Raw genomic sequence first — 22,501 nt, 5'->3', positions numbered from 1 at the left:
GGCGCATTGCCGGGGAGCCGCCTCATGCAGCAGGCAGAAGCACCCAGAAGAAAGCTGGCCGGTCTCCAGGGTGTGGGCTGAGAACGTGAGACACGCAGGCCATTTTCTTTGGGAACGGAGGGGCGGCGGTGGGGACTGTCTTCACAACTGCATCATCTCCAGGGGTGGCTGTGTGCGGGAGTGTTGCTGGAAGGACCTTTTTGCCAAGGTGCCCCCAGGCGAATGCTCCAGAACCAGGCACTGGGGGGACCTCCTTGTCAGGGGCCATGTGAACACCTGTGCAGGGCAGCGACGGGAGTCCTGTGTGTGGGAAACCCATTCTCGAACCCCACAATACCCCCCCTTCCAGGTCAGGGCGGGTTGGCAAGCACTATCCTGTGCCGGAACGATGCCTGGTGCCTATTTATAGCATCCCAGTGAACGATTAACCGGGGCCAGGCTAGCAGCAGCCGAATGAGAGAGGCTTTTGCTTCCCTTGCAAGGCCAACAGCCACATTTAGGGCAGGTTAAGAAGGTCATGCTAGAGGGAGGACTTTTCTAGCACTCGGAAGATCCATGTGCCACGGCTTTATCACTTCTGTCTCCCCTTCCCCCCCCCCCCGCGCTCTCCCCCACACAGATGGGACTGTGGAATGACCCTCCTGTGTCTCTGCTTTCAGCATCCATCTGTGAATGTGGAGGGCAGGGTGGATGTGTGTGGGCGGGAGGGTGGGGCAGGTCTGTTCTGGAACTGCGTGTGAGAGAGAGTGTAGGAAGGAGAGCTTTGATCCGTTGAGCAGTGTCTGCTGAGCTCCTACTGTGTGCCAGACGCCTTCAGGCCCCTTCTTTGCAGCGCATTGCAGGCCCCAATGGGCTGAGGATGCAGAGGAACCCCTCTGGAAGGAGGGCTTCGCCCATGTGCTGGAACGTTGGGATCCCTACTGACATCCTACATCAGCAGCAGAGCACAGAAAGGATATTTCCATTTTCCTTTCTTTTTAATAGACTTTGTTTATGTTTTTACAGCAATGTGAGGCTCACAGTGAAGATTGAGTGCAGAGTACAGACCTTTCTCATACGTCTCTTTATCTGCCCTAAAACTCCTCTGTGCTCTGCCTGTTCATCCCTCCCTCCCCCCGCAATCCCTGGCAACCAGTGATCTTTTTACCGTCTCCATAGTGTTGCTTTTTCCAGAACATCCTACAGCTGGAATGGTACAGCACGTGGCCTTTTTGGCCTCTTCATCCAGTAATAGCATTTCAGGTCAGACATTTTCCTTTTGTCGCGGTGATTGTCCTTCGGAGACCGACGTGCAGCATCGGGAGCCGGAAGCAGTGTGGAGCGGGGAGGTGAGGGGTGAAAAGTGATAGCGGGGCACAGGTGGGGCAGCCGGCTGGTGCTGTGGGACCCAGGCTCCGGGAGCAGGCAGTTGGCCGTGGCTGTGACTGTGACTGTGCCCTAGGCTCAGGGAGCAGGTGCGTTGGCCACCGGGACTCCGGAGCAGGAGACCTGGATTCACATCCCAGCCTCTTCACGGACCAGATGGTCTCTGTCCCTCCTAGGTCAGCTGCATCATTGGGAGAACAGAATAATAGCAGTGACACCCACATCGCACACTTGTTGTGAGTCTTTTTTAATATATGTGTTTTTTAAATTTTTTTTAACGTTTATTTATTTTTGAGACAGAGCATGAGCAGGGGAGGGGCAGAGAGAGAGGGAGACACAGAATCTGAAGCAGGCTCCAGGCTCCGAGCCGTCAGCACAGAGCCTGACGGGGCTTGAACTCACAGACCGCGAGATCATGACCTGAGCCAAAGTCGGACGCTCAACCGACTCAGCCACCCAGGCGCCCTTGTTATGAATCTTTGGTGGGAAGCACCAGTAGGTGTCTGTTGAATGAATGAATGAACACACTGTGTGCCCGCCTCGGTGCAGGGCAGATAGTCATGGGTTTAAGTTCCCACTCTGCCATTCAAAAGCTGTGTGCCCTTGGGCAAGCATTAACCTCACCAAGACTCAACTTCCTCATCTGTAAAATGAGTGCCAATACCCATCTCTCCTAATTACCCTGTGGATGAGATGGAATCATGCCCCTAACCAAGCCGCCAGGCTAGGGAACACTTTATAAATAAATGTATAAAGCACTGATTGTGTGCCGGCTACTGTGTTAAATGCTTTTGATGTATTATGCCTGTGAGGCTAATACAAATATTACCCATTCTACTGATGGGAATGTTGAGGTTCAGAGAAGGGACATGATTTGCCCAAGATCATCTGTGCAAGAGCTGGGGTTTGAATTCTGGAAGTTTGACTCGACAGCCCGGTGCTCATAGCCGACCATAGGGAACTTGGAAGAGAGGGGAGTCATATCAGCTTTGGGGGGGGGGAGGAGGGGGCTCTCCGGAGGGAGTGAAGAGAAGGGCCTGTTAGTGAGTCCTGGATGATGGGGTGGTTTCCCCAGAGTGGGAGATGGAGGGAGGAGTGGGTGGGGACATCAGTGGAGGCAACCGCACTAAGCAAAGGCAGGGAGTGGCAATCATGTGAGTCACACAGAAGGAACAGCACGTGTGACCGGAGCTGGGTGCGTGCGGGAAACGGGGAGGGGGAACAAGACTTGGCAGGACCACACAGGAAGGTCGGGCCACACGGTGGAAACGGTCACAGCTTGCAGCCCTGCCCCAGCCCTTGCCAACCCACCTCCTGTGCACCCCACCTATAACAAATTAAAAAGTAAAAGCTACCAGCTATTTCCATGTAGGGCTCTTCCCTGCCACTTTGTCCTTACATCTGTTCCTTCCTTTGAGCTCCAGGGTGGCTCTGTAGAGGCAGTTGTAGGGGATGGTATCACCTCCTCCAGGAAGCCCTCCCTGACCTCCTGACCTACCTCCTCAGGTCAAGTTTCTTTGTTACTTGTCCTCATAGAACCAGATTCTTTTGCTGCAGAGAACTGGCCTCACTTGGTCCTAACGTACCCATTCGTGGGACTTGGCTAATGTCTATCTTGATGGACTGGTGCCTGCACAAGGACAGGAATTCTGTCTGCTTGGCTCCCAGTACCAAACTCATAGGAGATGCTCCATAAATGTTGAGTGAATAGGTGACAGTTTTGGCTCCTGTGATAAATGCTGGCAAGGCAAGCATTCACAGAACACGGAAGAGGTACACTGATCCCTGCTCGGGTAGGGAGAGTCCAGGAAGGCTCCCGGGAGGAGGGGACATCTGGGCTGAAGCCTGAATTGCTCTTAGCTGGCTGGAGCATGTAGGGAGGGGCACCTGGCCGGAGGCACAGGTGAGCGAGGGCACAGAGCGGAGCCCATGGCGCCGCCTTTGGGGAACAGCGTCTGAGGGTCCGTGGTCCAAGGCACAGCAGGAGACGCTGCCTGCTAGGTCCTCAGCACCCAGGGCGCTCGCAGGGGAGGCAGAGCCGCAAAACCTGCCCTCTGCTCTTCCCCTCTCCTCTTCACTTTGCCCGAATGCCGAGAACGATTTTTAAAGCCACCCTGACACCCTCCAGATACCCTGCATTAACCAGCCTCTCTGCTGGGAGTTTCTGGCAGACCAGAGTCAAGGGGCCTCCGTCTCTTTAGGTACTGCTGGCTCAGTGGTACTCGCCCACCTGCACTGCCAGGCGCCGACCACCTGAGACCCCAGCTGGGGTGAGGTACTCCCTGAGTCAGGACTGAGGCAGCAGGCCTCGGAGGAGCAGATGGCAACCGGGCTGGTTTTTATTTTGGCCTCATATGCGCCCCAGGCACAGTGCTGGGGGCTTTAAGTCCAGCCTTTTTGTGAAACTGCTCTTGAGCAGAGAAGAATGGTTTTTACATCCTAAAAGAGGGTTATAAAAACAAGAGACAGTGGGACAGAGACTCTGTGTGGCCTGAAAATAGGTTTGACAGATGGAGTAAGTGAAAATTCAGATTGCTGGGGTCGGGGGGTGGTGGTGGTGGTGCGGGGCACCTGGCTGGCTCAGTCATTTAAGCTTCAGGCTCTTGATTTCAGCTCAGGTCACGGTCTTGGGGATCGTGAGATTGAGCCCTGCATAGGGCTCTGTACTAACATGGCGGAGCATGCTTGGGATTCTCTCTCCCTCTCTGCCTCCGCTCTCTAAATAAATAAATAAACTTAATTTTTTTTTTAAAGTTCAGATTGCCTGGTTGAATCTGAATTTCAGGAAAACAAGTAATCTTTTAGCATAGGTATGGTCCATGCAATATTTTGTACATACTTGCACGAAAAAGAAATTCCTTGTGTATCTGAAGTTTAGGTATCGCTGGGCAGCCTGTATTTTATCTGGCAGTCCTATTCCAGAACCTGAAGTGTTTGCTGTCTGACCCTCTCCAGAAGATACTGCCCACCCTGGCCTTAAACACACAGCAGATGAGATCAGACATCCAAGGGACTTAAAGACACTGCCTGGATCAAAACTCAGTGAGCTTTAGCTGCTGGTGTTAGTGCTACTAATATAATCAGAGTGATCACCAAACATATACTGAGCACATGCTGTTTGTTTGCCTAGTCAGCGTCCTAGAGATGGACACTAAACGCCCTCAGATGTATAGTGGAAGTCGGGCCGTGATAAATTCTAAGGAAAGGTCTCCAGCAGCAGAAGGGGGTCGGGAGTGGAGCTCTCTTTTACACAGGGTGGGTCTGAGCCCCTGCCCCCATTCTGAGCGCTGTGCGTGTGTTTTTATGAAGTCCGCACATGGCAGCCCAGATGGCTGGTGTGAGTGTCATCTCCATTTCACGAATGAGGAAACTGAGGCCTGAGGTCACCTCGCTAATGGCAGAATTGGAGTTTGACCTGGGCCTAGTGGCTCCCTAAACTCAAGTTTTTGCTGACTTCCCTCAGGCGCCTTCCTTTACATGGTGCCAGCTGCGTGCTGTGAGGCCCTCTGCCCAGATTTTCCATAATCCTTATGACAGCCCTGCACCCTGGGCTGTATTATTCCTCTCCAGGCACAGGAGGGGTGAGCACAGAACCCTGCCGAGAGGCAGGGGGGAGTAGCGGCTGATCTGAAACCTGGCAGGGTTCAAGGTGGGCAGCACGAGGGTACCTTGGTGTGGGTGGGCAGGTGGTGGGAGTGAGGAGAGAAGACAAGGCAGGCCCCAGAGGCCCGGGAGCCCTCTCTTCTGGCTTTGCGGGTTGGTCCGGATTTCCCTGCCTGATTCCCTCCTGAGATTACACCTCCTATATGTTGTTTCAATATTTGCAGGTGGAGGGTGGGAGGGTGGGGCTGGTTTCTGAATGGTTGCAGGGTGGGGCTGGAAGTGTGCTGGGGCCTGTGCTCACTGGTGGCACGTGGAGGGGTGGGGTCACAGCCCCAGAGGCCACCTAGGTCCTAAATAACCTGTGGATGAGAAGCTGGGGTGGGTGAACAGAGCCTAAGAGCCCCTTCGCAATTGCCTGTTCACCTAACTCACACTCATAAGCATCCACTGTGGGCCAGGCCGTGAACCCTACGGTCACTGCCCTCTAAGAGTGGCTCCTGCCTGTACAATTCCTACTACGTGCCAGGTGCTGTCTCATTTGCCGATGACGTGGGGTACTATTATCCAACACCCCATGGTACAGGTGGGGAGACTTGTCCAGCATCATGAGGGGTCAAGGATTCAACACCAGTTCAGTGACCCCACGTTCTGGCTCCTAGCCTCTCAACTGCCTCCTAACATCCTGTCGTTAGAGCTAATAAGCTGGTTTCGAAAGAAGTGAGCTCCCCATCATTTGGAGGAATGCAGGCAGATGTTGGAGGACTCCGAATGGATGCTGGGCAGAGACAAAATCTTTCTGACCACTTTGACCTTTGAAGTTGGCTCCCCCTGCCCAAAGGACCCCCACAGGACATGGTTGTAACAGTCATATCCGGGTGACCCAGGTCTCCTGACTCCCAGTTCAGTGCTGTTTTGGTCCCCACGTTGGGCAAGACTGAGGAACCCCTTCTCATAGGTTTCTTAGCACTTTGGGATTTCACAGGGCCTGACCCATTTCTGGGCAGGTTGGAGGCAGAGCTGACTGTCAGACCTTGAGTTCAAGTCCTGGCTTCGGACTTTCCTGGTTGTGTGCCTTAGGGCAAATCGCATCAATTCAGTTTACCCGTCTTTAAAACGGGGAGGAGAGGGACACCTGGATGGCTCAGTCAGTTAGGCATCTGACTCTTGATTTCAGCTCAGGTCTTGGTCTCATGGTTTGTGAGTTCAAGCCTTGCATCGGGCTCCGTGCTCACAGCACAGAGCCTGCTTGGAATTCTCTCTCTCTCTCCTGCCTTTCTGCCCCTCCCCCACTCACATGCACACATGTGTGCGCGCGCGCGCGCTCTCTCTCTCTCTCTCTCTCTCGAAAAAAAAACTTTAAAATGCGGATGAGGGGCGCCTGGGTGGCTTAGTCGGTTAAGCATCCGACTTCAGCTCAGGTCATGATCTCGCGGTCCGTGAGTTTGAGCCCCACGTCGGGCTCTGTGCTGACCGCTCAGAGCCTGGAGCCTGTTTCAGATTCTGTGTCTCCCTCTCTCTCTGACCCTCTCCCGTTCATGCTCTATCTCTCTCTGTCTCAAAAATAAATAAACGTTAAAAAAAATTTTTAAATAGATAAATAAAATGGGGATGATAATATTTTTGCGAGGATTAAATAAGATATTCTGTACAAAGTACATGGCACATAGTAGGTGCTCAGTAAACATACTCTCTTACTCTTAAGCTGGGCAGTAACAAAACTATTTCAAATGGTCTCCAGCTTCTGCTTTGAGGCCTTTGTTAGAATAAAGACCCTGGGTCTGAATCCTGCCTCCTCTGCATGACCTTGGGTGGGTTATCTAATAGCTCTCTGCCTCAGTTTCTTCCATCTGTAAAATGGGACTATGTCGGTAATCTGTCTTGGGTTGTCATGCCATAAACAGTCCCAGGAACACCATGAGTGCTCAAAAAAAACGAAAGAAAAGAAAAACAGTGAGCTTTTAGCATCATAAAACTCCTACTATGTGCTAGCCAGGCCTCCTCTTTTGCAAATAACACCCCATTGAATCCTCACCCCTGGACATGAAGGGCTGAGCTGGATGCAAACACAGGTCTCTGTGGCTGCAGTCGCACCACCCATAGCCACTGCCTCTGTGCTGCCTCAGTCAGGCATGATTCTGGGGCCAAAGCTTAGAAAATCACATGGGCTTTTGCAAGGAGCCAGGATGCCACACTGCCACCACCATCCCCAGACCACCCCGAGGTTCCTTAAAGCTGTTGACCTCCACAGCAGATCAATTCCAAGCTCATGCCTGGAAGCCTGAGAGGGGAAAGGTGGTTGAGCTGCATTTCAAAGGCCTTCTGTGGCCCTCTACCCCGTGCCCACAGGTGCGGTCGGTTCCCCCGGGGATGGGTCCTCCCCTGGCCAGTTTGGGCCATAGCCTCTTCCTGCAGTGAGACAGTGCCCTCTCCCGTGAGGCTGTAGGGACTGATCTTCCGGGGGAGGCTTTCCCCCCCTGCCTTTTTAATTTCCTCTTCTGGCCTCAGGCTGTCAGCGCATTATTAAGTTCCGGGGAAGTCGGGAGCCAGCAGACAGAACCCTTATGAGAACCCCTCCCTCAGGCTGAGAACTACGCCCTTGGTGCTGTGTCCCCACCTCCACTACCCACCCCGCCCCAGATCCATCCCCAGGAGCCTGCCTTCCCTGGGGATTACGCTGTCTGGGTTTCAGGGTCCATAGTTACAAACAGACAACCTTCATTCTGTGGGGTTTGGACTTGAGACAACATGTGTATACAGTCCGGGTAACAATAGGAAACAGATGATTCCTCCAAACTGAGCACATGAAGATGAATTTAATAAGGGTGCTATTGACCAAGGCAGGGTATGGGTGGGTGGGGAGAAGGGTGCAGCACCCCGCGGTTGTAATAGTGGGGAGCCGGGAACTGTTGCCTGCCCCAGTCTGATATGGGAAGCAAGGAGAGGTGGCCAGAAGGGACTGGCTGTGTGAGGAAGGTCCCCAGACAGGAGCCGTGACTGCTGAGTCTCTTCCTAAGGATTTTGGCTGCTAGTTTTCTGTCTCCTCTGAAATCCCCCCCTGCAATGTGAGCATGCGTGAGAGTAGCTTGGAAAGCTTGATCAACACCCCAGAGTTGCTGCCTCTGTGGCTTCTGAGCATCTGTATCTCCAGCCGGTTCTCAGCTGGTTCTGGTGCTGGTGCTGGGGCTGCTGGGCCCTGCGTCAGCACCACTCTTGCCCTGTACCTGTCCTAGCTTGTCCTACCTTTTGGCTCTTTGGACCGAAAGGTCTTCCAGGGCAGGACTGTCAGACTCCATCCCTGCTGCTCTGTGCACCCCGTGTATCTGGGCCTTTGTCCCGCTGAATTCACCGGTGTTTGAATGGTTTGCAACTTGTCCCTGTTGACTATCGCCCAGATGCACCCATGCTGTATCTTGGCGGTCCCTAAGTGGCAGCTGTCGCCGAGATGGAGGTCAGCATGCAGGTTTATTAGGGTGTGCCTTTGGGATTAACACCCAGCGGAGCCAAGTGAAGCGAGTGGCGGTGGGCCAAGGGAGAAGATGGGTCACGAGGCTTTCATGGAAGCCCCGTGGGGAGTTGCCAGCTTGCTGGGATTGCCCTTCACACTGTCCCAAGTTGGGGGCAAGGATGCCAGACCTTCACAGCCTACACGTTCCCATCACCGGATGGTGGCCTCCGGGGAAGCAGTGAGACCTTGGAGGAGGCTCTCCCTGGGGCTGAAGGGATCCCTGTCCTTTATGGGACTGGCAGCTGAGGGCTCTCCAGGAGCCCTCCTAGCAGCCTCCAGTCCTGAAGCGGTCTGTGTGGCACATTGTGGCACCTGCCACATCATCAGAACCTGCCCACGGAGCCAGGGAGGGGACAGAGGCTTTCTCGTGGCCGCCACTGCCCTTCCTTCCCTATCCCTGAGTCCTGTGACCCCTCGACCCCCGGCCAAGAAACCCTCTTGGATCCCTCAAGTACACAGAACCCCCAGCGAAGACCCCTGCCCATGGTTTTGCCTACAGCTGAGTTCCGAATCTTAGTTTTGTTGGGCCCAGCCATCCTGTGACACGGAGAAGCAGAAGTCCCCCAGACCCTATCCTGGCTCATGCTGAGATGTGGAATAAACGCATCAGTGCTGTTATCCACCACTTGTGGTGATTATGGGGTCCTCCAGGCCTTCTGGAGAGAGGGAGAGGAAAAGGAAGGGATTGTGTCTTCTGTCATGTCCCTGAGGCCGGCAGTCCCAGGGAGTACATCTGACTCCTGTTTCTGGGGCAGAGTGTGATGGGTAGAGGCTCCCTTTGGAGTCAGATTGACCAGCATATAAACCTCAGCAAGGTGACCTTGGATTTTCTGATGCCCTTGGCTAGGTATTAACCAATACCTCTGAACTTGTCTGTCAAGTGGGGTGGCGGTGGCCACCTGGGAACTGTGTTGTGAGGATTATGGGGGGCCGGCCCCATGTCTCAGCTCAGGCAGCCAAAGCAGAACACCACAGATGGAGTGGCCTAAACAGACATTGATTTCTTGCAGTTTGGAGGCTGAGAAGTCCAAGGCCAAGGTGCTAGCCCATTCAGTTCCTGGCGAGGGCTGTCTTCCTGGCGTGTAGATGACCTTTTCCCTGTGCTCTTCTCCTCTTCCTCTTTTTTTAAGGACCCCAATCCCATCCTGAGGGCCTTACCTTCATGACCTCATCCAACCCTAATTTCCCCCCAAAGGCCCCACCTGCAAATACCATCACACGGGGGCTGGGGTAGGGCTTCAGCATGTGAATCTTTGGGGACACAAGCATCCAGTCCATGACACCGTGTATGCTTAGCCCAGTGCTGTGCATTTAGCAAGTTGGAGCATTATTATTATTTTCAAAGACAAGCCATTGGCTGAAGCTTCTAGAATAGCATCAAGAGTCTGGGTTGACACTCTGCTTCGGCCTCCTATTCACTGTGTGACCTCGGGTTTGTGGCTTAATCTCTCTGATCTTAATTCTCATGGTGTGAGAAATCGGTATAAAAGTAGAACCATGGGGTGCCTGGGCGGCTCAATGAGTTAAGCGTCCAACCTCGGTTCAGGTCGTGATCTCATGGTTCGTGGGTTCAAGCCCTGCGTCGGGCTCTCCACTACTCTCAGCATGGAGCCCGTTTCAGATCCTCTGTCCCCCTCTGTCTCTGCCCCTCCCCTGCTTGTGTTTTCTCTCTGTATCTCTCTCAAAAGTAAACAAACTTAAAAAAATTTTTTTTTAAATAAAAATAGAACCAAGCCTCACAGAGCTGTGGAGAGGGTATAGTGAGTTAATAACATAGGTAACCCTAGAACTAATTCATCACTCATTCATTCATTCATTCATTCATTCGCTGGCACAGAAGAGCTCATTCAGAGGGATACGGATAGTGAGGATACGGATGGTGGGAGTATCAGTCTGCCCTGGCCGCCATAACAAGGTACCACACGCTGAGTGGCTTAAACAACAGAAATGTATTTTCTCACAGTGCTGGAGGCTGGAAGTCCAAGGTCATGATGTCAGCAGGGTTGGCTTCTGCGGGCCACGAGGGAAGGCTCTGTTCCCGGCGTTCCTTGTGGATGGCCCTCTTCTCCCCGTGTCTTCATGTGGCCTTCCCTCTGTAGTGGTCTGCGTCCCAATTTCCTCTTATAAGGACACCAGTCACACCAGATGAGGCCCCACCCTCATGACCTCATTGTAACATAATTACCTCTGTAAAGATCTTGGCTCCAAATAGATCACATCCTGAGGTCCTAGGGGTTAAGCATGTGATTGGAGGGCAGGGACACGGTTCAGCCCATCACAGTTGGGGAGGTGAAGGCATCCTGGAAAGTGGGAGTTGGGTAGGTCTTTGAGGCCAGAGGGGTAAACTGAGGCCCCTCAGGGCAGTGCCAACCTGAGCACACCTACTGGTTGGTAGCACAGCCAGAACTTAGGGATTTTCCATCCCGGCAACCTTTTGTGGACGGAGCAGGTGGGTCCTGGCGGTGACTGCACTAGCCACGGGGGGGGGGGGGGGGGGGACGCGGGCAGACAGCAGGGCCCCTGCGTCACAGTCACTCTGGCAGGCGACAGGCAGATGGCCCCCTCCGAGGGGCAGGCGGACCTTGGCAGGAGGGCTACAAGCTGCCTGAGAGAGGGCTGGCCCCTTCGAAGAGCTGGGGCTGGCCCTGTGTGTGGGGTGGTCAGCTGCGTTAGCGCTCCCCCCCGTGCTGTCCCCTTGTGTGACACCAGGGCGGGCAGCCTGGGCCAGCCCAGTGGTACCAGACATTCTCACGCAGGATCAATGAGTTGGAGAAACACACTCCTGTGTGTTTCTCCTTGATCCCACACTCTTCCTGGACGATACCACAGACACCAGAGGTGTGTGGGTTTGCTACACCTCAGGCAGTTCTCTGACGCCAGCCGGGTGGCCTCCCCTTAACCGAATTCTGACGCTAGCTGCCTGGAGTCAGTGTCAGGTCCCACAGGTTAGGGGCCCCAGTCCTGCAAGACTGTCTCCCACTTGAGGTGCAAGTCTCAGATTGTCACCTGTACTTCTTTGTTGGTTTTGTTTATCTATTTATTTTTGAGAGAGACAGAGAGCGCGTGTGCACAAATATGGGGAGGGGCAGAGAGAGAGGGAGACACAGAATCCAGAGCAGGCTCCAGGCGCTCAGCTGTCAGCACAGAACCCAACGTGGCTCACGAACTGCAAGATCATGACCTGAGCTAAAGTCGGACGCTTAACCGACTGAGCCACCCAGGCGCCCCACCCCCTGTACTTCTTGATAGCCACATACTGGGGTTCCCCTAGCCCCCTCCTTAGGTTTGATCATTTGCTCATAGGAGTCAGGGAAACACTTAGGTTCACCAGTTCATGACCAAAAGGTACGATACAGGACGCAGATGAACATCCAGATGGAAGAGGTGCGTGGGGCAAGGTCTGGGGGAGGGGCGCAGAGCCTCCGTGTCCTCTTGTGGCGCCCTTCCGTCACCTCCATGTTCGGCAGCCTGCTCTCCAAGCCTCATACTTGGGGATTTTTATGGAGGCTTCATTAACACAGACATGGTGAAGAGTGAACTCAGTCTGCCTCCCTGTCCCCGTCCGCGAGAAGGAGGCATGGCGCTGAAAGTTCCAAGCTTCTCATCATAGCTTGGTCTGTCTGGTGACCAGTCCCCATCCCGAAGCGATCCAGGCGCCCGCCAGGCATCACCTCATTAGAACAAAGCACATTCCTCTCACCCAGGAGAGTCCAAGGGATTTAGAAATTGTGTGTCAGGAACTGAGGTCAAAGGTCAAATGGTAGACTAGAAGATGCCCCTAGCGCTGTGATCACTTAGGAAGTTACCAGGGTTTTAGGAGCTCTGTGCGGGGAACTGGGGGCCAAGACCAACAGGTATATGTTTTTTTATTATTTCGCGGTCAGCAAACTGTTGCCCAAAGGACAAACCCGGCTCTCCACTTGGTTTTGTAAATAAAGTTTTATTGGAACACAGCCACGCTCATTCATTGGCATATGGCTGCTCTCCGGATCCAAGGGTGAAGTTAAATACTTGAGACAGAGACCAGATGGCCAGCAAAGCCAAGAATGCTTACTCCGTAGATCTCTACAGAAACGGTTTGCAGACCCTTGTTTTTGTGCTTCTCTGTCTGTAGTTCTAGGTACCAGGTTCACCCCTGGAACTTCCTTGTTGTGCTGAGAACAACAGTGTCTGCTGAGAACCCGCTTCCTGGTTCACAGACAGCTGTCTTCTATGTCCTCACATGACAGAAGAGGGAAGGGAGCTCTCCAGGGTCTCTTTCATGAGGTCACCAATCCTACCCATGACCTCATCACCTCCCACAGGCCCCGCCTCGTAATACCCCCATCACACTGGGGATTAGAATTTCAACATAGGAATTTGGGGGGAACTGAAACATTCAGTCCATTGCAAGGAGTGTCCTCCTCAGAGCCTCAGTTTTCCCCCTCTGTAAATGGGGAGACTATTACCCTGAATTGTTGGGATGATCCCATGGGGCAAGGCAGGCAGGAGAGAACTTCACAAAGTGCCACACTCTCGGGACTTATTCTCTCCATTCTACCTGCTGATAGCCTCCACCTTGCTGTGCGGGCAGCATGGAGCCTGGAGCCTGCTTCCCCCTCTCTGACCCTTTCTTTCTCTCTCTCTCTCTCTCTCTCTCTCTCTCTCTCTCTCTCTCAAAAATAAACAAAATTTAAAAAAAAATCAACTGCAAAATATTTATTTACATTATATTAACACATAGTATCCACACTTGTAAAAATTGTGGTAAAATACACAACATAAAATTTTGCCTTCATCATTTTTAAGTTTGGTAGTGCTGAGTAATTCACATTGTTGTGTGGTCAGTCTCTCTTCGTCTCACAAAACTACAGCTCTGTACCCGCTAAGTAATAATTTCCCTTTCTCTCCTCCCCCCAGCCCCTGGCAACCACCATTCTGTTTTCTGTCTCTATGAACTTGCCTCCTCTAGGCACTGCTTATAAGTATTTTGTCTCTTTGTGACTGGCTTATTTCACTTAGCGTGACATGTTCAAGGTTCACGCATGTAGTGGCAGGTGTCAGAATTCCCTTCCTTTTTTTTTTTCTTTTTTAACTTTATGTGTATATTTTGAGAGAGAGAGAGGGATGGACAGGCAGAGGGAGAGAGAGAGAGAGAAAGAGAGAGAGAGAGAGAGAGAGAGAGAGAGAATCCTAAGCAGGCTCCACACCATCAGTGCAGAGCCCGACACAGGCCTCTATCCCACAAACCATGAGACCACGCCCCAAGCCAAGATCCAGGGTCGGACACTCAACCAACTGAGCCACCCAGGTGCCCCAGAACTTCCTCCCTTTTAAGGCTGAGTTATATTCCCTTGAATGTGTCTGCTACATTTTGTTTATCCATTTGTCCATCAATGGACACTTGGGTTGTTTCTGCCCTTGGCTGTTGTGGATAGTGCTGCCGTGAACACGGGTGTGCAAATCTCTCTTCAACACTCTGCTTTCAGTCCTTTGGGGTATATACCCAGAAGAGAACTGCTGGATCAGATGCTGATTTTCTGTTTAATTTTTTGAGGACCTGCCATCCTCTTTTCCTTAGGAACCGCACAATTCTACGTGCCCATCAGCAATGCACGAGAGTTCCGATTTCTCCATATGTGCACTCACACTTGTTATTTTCCATTTTTCAATAGGAGCCATCCTAATAGGTGTGAGGCAGTCAGTATCTCATCACGGTTTTGATTTGCACTTCCCTGAAGATGAATGATGTTGAGCATCTTTGCGTGTGCTTCTTGACCGTCTGTTTATCTTCTCTGGAGACGTGTCTGTCCAGGTCCTTTGCCCATTTGGGAATCAGGTTGTTTTTTGTTGTTGAGTTGTAGGAACGCATCATACAGTCTAGACATTAGCTCCTTATCAGATACACGATTTGCAGGTATTTTCACCCATTCCATGGGTGTTGCCTTTTCACTCTGTTTATTGTGTCCTTTGATGTACGGAAGTTTGTTTGTTTACTTTGACGTGGTCCAGTTTATTTCTTGTTACTTTTGCCTGCTCTGCTTTTGGTGTCACAGCCAAGAAATCGTTGCCAAATCATGGCGCTTCTCTGCTATGCTTTCTTTGAGGAATTCTGTAGTGTTCGCTCTGGTATTTAGGCCTTTGATCCAAATTGAGTTGATTTTTGTGTATGGTACAGGTGAGGGTCTCACTTCATTCTTTTCCATGGGGACATCCAGTTTTCTCAAGAGCATTTGTAGGAGACTGCTCCCCCCCCAACACTGAATGGTCTTGGCATCTTTGTCAAAATCGTTTCATACGTACTGATAGACGTGAGGGTTTATTTCTGGGCTCTCTGTTCTTCACCACTTGTATTTATGCTGGTACCTCAAACTATGCTAGTATTTTTATTACCATAGTTTTATAATGAAGTTTGAAGTCAGGAAATGCCAAACTTCTAGCTTTGTTCTTCCTTTTCAAGATTGCTTTGCCTATTCATGGGAGTCCTTATGACTTTTAGGATAGATTTTCCTTTTTCTGCAAAAAAAACCCAAAACCAAAAACAAAAAACAAAAACACCACGCCAAAACAACATCAACAAAATGCCATTGGGATTTTGATGGCGATTACACGTAGATTGCTTTGGGTTTTATTGACAACAATATTAAGTCTTTCAATCTCTGAACACATGGGAAGCCTTTCCATTTATTTGCATCTTTAAAAAGTTCTCTCGGGGTTCCTGGGTGGCTTAGTCGGTTGTGCATCCAACTTCGGCTCAGGTCGTGATCTCACAGCTTGTGGGTTCGAGCCCTGCATCGGGCTCTGTGCTGACAGTCCAGAGCCTGGAGCCTGCCTCTCTCTCTGTGCCCCTCCCCTGCTCATGCTTTGTCTCTTTCTCCTTCAAAAGTGAATAAACATTAAAAATAACAACAACAATAATAATAATAATAAAGTTCTCTCAGCAGGTTTACTGTAGCTTTCAATATACAGGTCTTTCACCTCCTTGGTTAAGTTTATCCCTAAGTATTTTATTCTTTTGGATGCTACTTTTTTTTTTTTTTTTTTTTTTTTTAGTGTTTCTTTATTTTTGAGACAGAGAGAGAGAGCATGAGCAGGGGAGGGGCAGAGAGAGAGAATCCGAAGCAGGCTCCGTACTATCAGCACAGAGCCCGACATGGGGCTCGAACTCAGAAACCGCGAGCTCACGACCTCCACTGAAGTTGGACGCTTAACTGACTGAGCCACCCAGGCACCCCTGTTTTTGATGCTATTGTAAACAGAATATTTAACATTTTGTTTTAGGATTGTTCATCGGTAGTATTTAGAAATACAGCTAATTTTCACGTTTGGGTTTTGTATCCTGCAACATTGCTGAATTTATTTATGGCTGCTAACAGTTTTCTTGTGGAGTTTCTGGGGTTTTCCGGGCATAAGATCAACCGAGATCATTTTACTTCTTTCTTTCTGATTTGCATACCTTTGGCTTCTTTTCCTTGTCCTAATTCATCTGGCTAGAGCTTCCAATGCTACGTGAAGTAAAAGAGGCGAGCAGAGGTGTCTTTGTCTTGCTCTTGACTTTGAAGGAAAAACTTTCAGTCTTCCACCATCGCATGGGATGGTAACTCTGGGTTTTTCATACATGACTTTCATACGTGACCGGTAGTTTCTTCCTGTTCCTAGTCTGGTGAGAGTTTTTATGATGAATGGGTGTTGAATTTTGCCACATTCTTTTTCTGTATCAGCCGCGATGTCCATGTGGTACTTTTCTCTTCGTTATGTTAATGCTGGTGTCTTGGCGTTGGTCGGTTTTTGTGCCTTGAACCCTCGCTGCATCTTAGCAGTAAATCCTACTTGGTCATGGCGCTTGTGGAGCTCTCCGGATCCTGCCGAATTCTGTTTGCCAGTGTTTTGTTGAGCCTTCTGACGGAGTCACTCTTGGGAGACATTGGTCTCCAGTGTTCGTGTCATGACTTGCTTGGCTTTGCTTTCCAAGGTAATGTCAGCCTCACGCAACGCAAGTATTCCCTCCTCTTCCATTATTATTATTATTTTAGAAGAATTTGAGGAGGATTGGTGTTAATTCTGATTTTTGTCGAGTCTTTCTCTCTCTCTCTCTTTTATTTTTTGCTCTTAGTCAGTCTGGCTTAAAGGTTTGTCAATTCTGCTGATCTTTTGGAAGACTCAACTCTTGGTTTTGTTAAAACCTACCCTTGTATTTCTTCTCTTTCTTTTGTTTATCTCTGCTGTGACATTGCGATGACCTTCCTTCTGCTAGCTTTGGGTTTTGTTTGTTCCTCTGTAGTTCCTCGAGGTGTCAAGTTAGACTGTTGATTGGAGACCTTCCTTGTTGTTTGAACATAAGCACTTCCAGCTGTAAATGCCCCTTGTACCCTGCTTTCTTTACATCCCCTGGATTTTGATACGTTGCCTTTTCCTTTCCATTTGTCTCAAGATACTTGCTGATTTCTCTTGTGATTTCTTCTTTGACCCGTTGGTTGTTGGAGGCTGTGTATGGTTTGGGGCACCTGGGTGGCTCAGTCAGTTGAGTGTCTCTCTCTTTTTTTTTTTAAATATAATTTATTGCCAAATTGGCTCACATACAACACCCAGTGCTCATCCCAACAAGCGCCCTCCTTAATGCCCATCACCCATTTAGCCCATCCCCCCACCCACCTCCCCTCCAGCAACCTTCAGTTTGTTCTCTGAATATAAGAGTCTCTTATGGGGGCACCTGGGTGGCTCAGTCAGTCGAGGGACTGACTTCGGCTCACGTCATGATTTCACGGTTCGTGAGTTCGAGCCCCACATTGGGCTTTGTGCTGACAGCTTGGAGCCTGGAACCTGCTTCAGATTCTGTGCCTCCCTCTTTCCCTGTCCCTCCCCCACTCATGCTCTGTCTCTCCAAAAATATATAAGCGTTTAAAAAAAAAAAAAAAAGAGTGTCTTAAGGTTCAGGTCATGATCTCACAGTCGTGGGTTCGAGAGCAGCCACTGTGGGGACGCTGGAAGCAGGGGAATTTTATTCTCCTGAACAGGTTACTGTTTCAGCCAGAATAGAGAGACCAGGTGAGGTTTTAGGCAAGTAACACTGCAGGCACCCTGTGTGCCAGGCTCTGTGCTCAGCACATGGTGTGCGTTACCTTGTTCAGTCTTCCCGCAGCCCCATGAGGCAGGTGCTGTTCCTATACGCCCTTCACCCAGTGAGAAAACTAAGGTTCAGATAGGTGATGTGATTTGACTGTGGAAACACAATCAGTAGCCACAGTGGCCGGGATATGGCAGCTGGAGCTGAGATGGGGGGAAAAAAAAGTCCTAAGCCAAAAGTCCAGCCATGGCTTCCTAGCTTTGTGGCCTTCAGTAGGCCAGTTTGCCTCCCGACCCTCAAGTTTCCACACCTGTAAACAGGGCTGATTCCAGGGGTAGTAGGTAGTTTTCAGACTTGGAAATGCTGCTGGCGAAGCCCAGCTTAGAGCTCGCTTAGCTCAGAGGTCAGCGCTGTTCATGGGGTGAGTGCTGACTCGGTTGTGTGGGGCAGACACTGCAGGGCATGGCCAGGATGCTCTGAGTTCTGTTTTCCCCTCCAGGACGCAACTGCAAGGAAGGGGAGAGGGGCATGGAGAGCCTGCGATCGCTCTCCGGTGGGTGCACTGCTGAGCTGGCCTGGCTGAGGCCGAGTAGGCCACGGGGCAGCCAGGAAGGGAGCGGCTGCTCATGGAGGGGGTTGGATCCAGAACTGCTCCTGTTACCCCATGTCGCAGCCCTGGCGATGCAGAGCTGGGACCGGCCTTTGAGGTCATCTCTCTTGGCCTCCTCAACCTCAAGGTGGGGAAACTGAGCCTCTAGAGAGGAGAAATGCATGGCTAAAGCCCCATGGTGACGCTGGGCAGACTGGGGGCCAGAATCCAGCAAAGCAGAAGGGTGTTCAGGCCACTGGAGAGTCATCTCTGTGAGCAGAGGCACAGCTGCCCTTTCAGCACTGTGTCCCTCACTCCTGGTGCATCAGGGGCGCTCAAAAAAGATTTGTTGAGCGTGTGAGGATAGTAGGAAAACACACCCCCAGGGAGTCAGACAGCCTGGAATTTGGTGTCTGCTCTGGGCCAGCTTTACTTCTCTGGGCAAGTTTGCTTCACTTTGCTGAGCCTCGGTTTCCCAAATTGAGGTCACAGACCCAACTGGTAGGTGCCTGAGCAGGGATTGGAACCCAGAGCTGCTAGATTCCAGGCCTGATTTGTCACTATACCTTCCTGATTCTTTTATATACTTGTTTCCCCTTCCTTCCTTCCTTCCTTCCTTCCTTCCTTCCTTCCTTCCTTCCTTTTTCTTTCTTTCTCTTTTTCTTTCTTTCTTTCTTTCTTTCTTTCTTTCTTTCTTTCTTTTTTTCTTTCTTCCTTCCTCCCTCCCTCTCTTTCTTTCTTTCTTTCTTTCTTTCTTTCTTTCTTTCTTTCTTTCTTTCCCTGCTTCCAAAAATATTTATTGAGCACCTGCTATGTGCCAGGCACTGTTTTGGTCTCCATGGATACCGAAGTGAACAAGATAGGTGAGGCCCTGGCCTCAGGGAATTTATATCTTAGAAGAAGGTAATAGTAAGCAAGTAAACAGGACAGGAATAGCATATGTACCCAGAAGGGACTGTAACGAGGTGTGAGTGGTGTCAGGGGAGGGCTGTGTCAGATAAGGGGCTCAAGGAAGATGACATTTCGTGTGACACCTGAGAAGAACCAGCCAGGCAGAGGGCCTGAAGAAATGATTCAGTAAAACGTGATGCTCTCACAGGCCCCAGGCCTCAGACTTACAGAAGGCGCCATGAGGAGGGCATGGAAGGAGAGAAGTTATCAAAGCACCCCAGATGGCCTCAGAGGGCCAGGAAGGACGACACGGCCCTTGGGGATGACCGCACCCTGGGTCGCGTCTGGGTCTCCCCGTCCAACTGCCTCTGCCCTTCCAGGTGAAGCAGATCATGGAGGAGGCAGTCACACGGAAGTTCGTCCACGAGGACAGCAGCCACATCATCTCCTTCTGTGGTGAGTCCGTGGACCCTGACCTGGAAAGGGGCTTTTTCTCTGTGGGCTGCCTTGGGGGAGTGGTGTCTTCGTGCAAGGATTCTCACACTGTGTTTTGACTTTGTGACTCTGAAGTTACTTTTGGATTCCCGGGGGTCTCTGTGAGGGAATTTGGAACCACGGAGAAGTCGAGAGAAGAAAGGAAGAATGGCCTGTGTACCCAGCAAGAGTTAGTCACTGCTGACGCTGGAGGGACTGCCTTCCCCTCGTGTGGGCTCAGTTCACGGCTACCCATCCCCCTAGTGACGTTGGTCTCGCATCTGACGACAGACTCTGCACCCTTTCCTCACCCTGCCTGTGGCTGTTGCCAAATGAAGGGGGAGGATGGATGGGCCTTAAAGACATAGGGAATCGGGAGCCATTGATCCATCCTAAGGGATCATGTCCAGCTGGCTCAGCAGAGGAGGCAGGCCTAGGGCTCGGAGCTTAACTTGTATCCTTGAACCAGCTGTGCTCACAAGATTCCAGAAATAAATAACCGTGCTGCCAGGTTCTTAACTGTCCTTCCACAATGGCTACAGACACATGTTTTACGTGTCCCCACAGTCAGGGTTCAGCTTCTAATCCATGTGTATGTATAAGCAGGAATGTTTCTTTCTGCCTGAAAACCTTTTCATTCCATGACTGGAGTGTCTCGCAATGGAGGACGTGCTGTATCTCCCCTCTCGCGCTCTTGGCTCCGAGGAGAGGCCAGAGCGAGGAGACCTGGTCGGCCCTCAGCTTCATCCAGATGGCTGGAGGCACTACCCATGGGAGCACATGCTGTGACCTGGGAGCCCACTGCTATCAGTTTAGCCCCTTTGCAGCCAGGCAGACCTGGGTTCAAATCCCTCCTCTGCCATTTGTTTGTTGGGTGACCTTGGCAAAAAAAAAAAAAAAAAAAAGAAAGAAAATTAAGTTTATTTGGAGAGAGAATGTGTGGGCAGAGAGAGGGCAGAGAGAGAGGAAGAGAGACAGAGAGAATCTCAAGCAGGCTCTACGCTGTGAGCACAGAGTCTGATGCGGGCCCCGAACCCATGAACCATGAGATCATGACCTGAGCCGAAGCCGAAGTCGGACGCTTAACCGACTGAGCCACCCAGGCGCCCCCAAATTTCTTTTTAAAGTGAGATATGTTTATTTAAATTACATATATATGTGTGTGTGTGTGTGTGTGTGTGTGTTTATATACTTGTATGTGTATATATAGGTGTACATATATATATATATATATAAGTCTGCATATGTACATGTGTATATACGCATAAATGTTAACATGAGAATGTATATATGCTAATTTTTTTTTTATCCTGGGCATCTTTATTTGCAAAGAAAATAGTAGGCATACTTCAGAGTGTGCGACCATGCTCACCTGTTGAAGATTTAGAGGAATAGAACGGGATAAAAATCATGATTCTCTAACTCCAACCCCAGTGTTTGGATGAGGGAGGAAGGGTGATGTTACTGCAGGGTGAGGCCTGCAGGGGCTCCCTGTGGTGTCTCTGCTCCATTGTGCCTTACGAGCCATTGTCAGAAAGACTCGAGGCATGTCTCCAGTGCTTGAACAGTTAATTAACTTATTGCAGTCTAAACAAAAGTGTAGTGTGTGCAAGCAAAAATGAAGATATTTCAGAGAGGCTCACCCAGAATATATTAAACCCATGGGCAGATTAGATTAGGCAGTAGGGTGGGCATCCGTTCAAAGCCAAGTAATCGCTGGGGCACCTGGCTGGCTCATTCAGTAGAGCACGTGACTCTGGAGCTCAACGTTGTGAGTTCAAGCCCCACGTTGGGCGTGGACCGTCCTTAAAAGAAAAACTGTAATCATAACGTTTTGAAAAAAGTCAAATAATTGCCAACAAAAATAAACCAAGACAAGCAATTGCACCAAACCTCTCAGTATTTCTCCTTGTGTGCAACATAACCTTGGCCAGGCTCTTAACCCTCAGACTGCTGGAGTATTCCTTCTGTGGAGTCACAGTAACTAGAACGCTCACTTCTTGGGTTTTTTCCACAAGGATTAGGTAAGGTAAACCTTAACACTGGTCTCACACCCAGCAGATACCCAATAAGGAGTAGCTCTTATAATATGCTCAGTTTTTCCATCAACATCGATTATGCTCCTATGATACACCAGAGTGAGCTCCCTCCCAGTCTGCTGTGTAAGACAGAAGATAAGAAAATACTCAATAAAGTGCTGCTGAAAGTACCAGAAATAAGACTGGGGCCATCAGAATGGCCTGCACAGGGACTGTTTCCCGGGGGGAGGGGGGTGGGGGGAAGACACTAAGGCCCAGAGAGGGAAAGCGATTTGCCTGAGGTCACATAGCAAGTTAGTGATAGAGCCCAGGCTACTGCCCAGGTCTCCTGCTCTGAGCAGGGCTGGGCGGGGTGTCCAGGGGAAACACAGACATGGGAAGATGATGACAGTCCTCTCTCTTCAGATCCGTTGTGGCGGCACAAGTGTTGTGAGCACACTTTGGGCTCAGACCTGGGTTTGGATCCCAGCTCGTCTGGGTGGCCCTGGGCATTTCAGTTCCCCTCTTAGGGCCTCAGTTTCCACATCTGAGAAATGGAGATGGCGTTCCTTTCTTCCTTGGCTGTGGCAGAGATGGAATGGCATCCATAATGTTAGCTGTTCCTGGAATCACAATAGTGGTGATGATCATGTGATTCTTCAGCCCAGATAAAGCCCACCAGTCCTGTGGTCAGCCTCCCCTCCCTCACTGACAGGAGTAATAGCTAACATCCCTAAAGCGCTCACTCTGTGCCCAACTATGTGAAGCGCTTGCCATGCATTTTCCCCACCTCGCTTGCTGCAACCATGTCAGATGCCTGTTCGTACTATCCCCATTTCACAGATGAGGATACTGAGACACAGAGAGAGGAAGTCATTGCCCAAGGTCACGCAGCTGGTTAGTGTCTGGGAGAGGATATGAACACAGTCTGACCTCGGGCAGCAAACACAGGTTAACTGCTAAGCTCTCCTGCTCCCTTTTGAGGGAGTGGAAGGCAGAGAGACGTACGTGAT

The 22,501-nt window shown here is 50.7% G+C and overlaps 1 protein-coding gene across 4 annotated transcripts in view; it reads left to right on the top strand.

Moving 5' to 3' along the window:
• The window catches only part of SGSM1 (small G protein signaling modulator 1), a 95,930-nt gene that overhangs the window by 12,468 nt on the left and 60,961 nt on the right, over positions 1–22,501 (top strand). For all 4 annotated transcript variants that reach the window (XM_042962219.1, XM_042962223.1, XM_042962220.1 and 1 more), the window contains one exon: positions 19,377–19,452. In XM_042962219.1, coding sequence (XP_042818153.1) covers positions 19,377–19,452 — 76 coding nt within the window. The remainder of the gene's footprint in view (positions 1–19,376; positions 19,453–22,501) is intronic.

The sequence above is a fragment of the Panthera tigris genome, chromosome D3 (genome assembly GCF_018350195.1).
Source record: "Panthera tigris isolate Pti1 chromosome D3, P.tigris_Pti1_mat1.1, whole genome shotgun sequence".
NCBI classification, from domain to species: domain Eukaryota; kingdom Metazoa; phylum Chordata; class Mammalia; order Carnivora; family Felidae; genus Panthera; species Panthera tigris.
The sequence above is the reverse complement of the archived record's forward strand: the minus strand, read 5'-3'. Positions and strand labels throughout refer to the sequence as shown.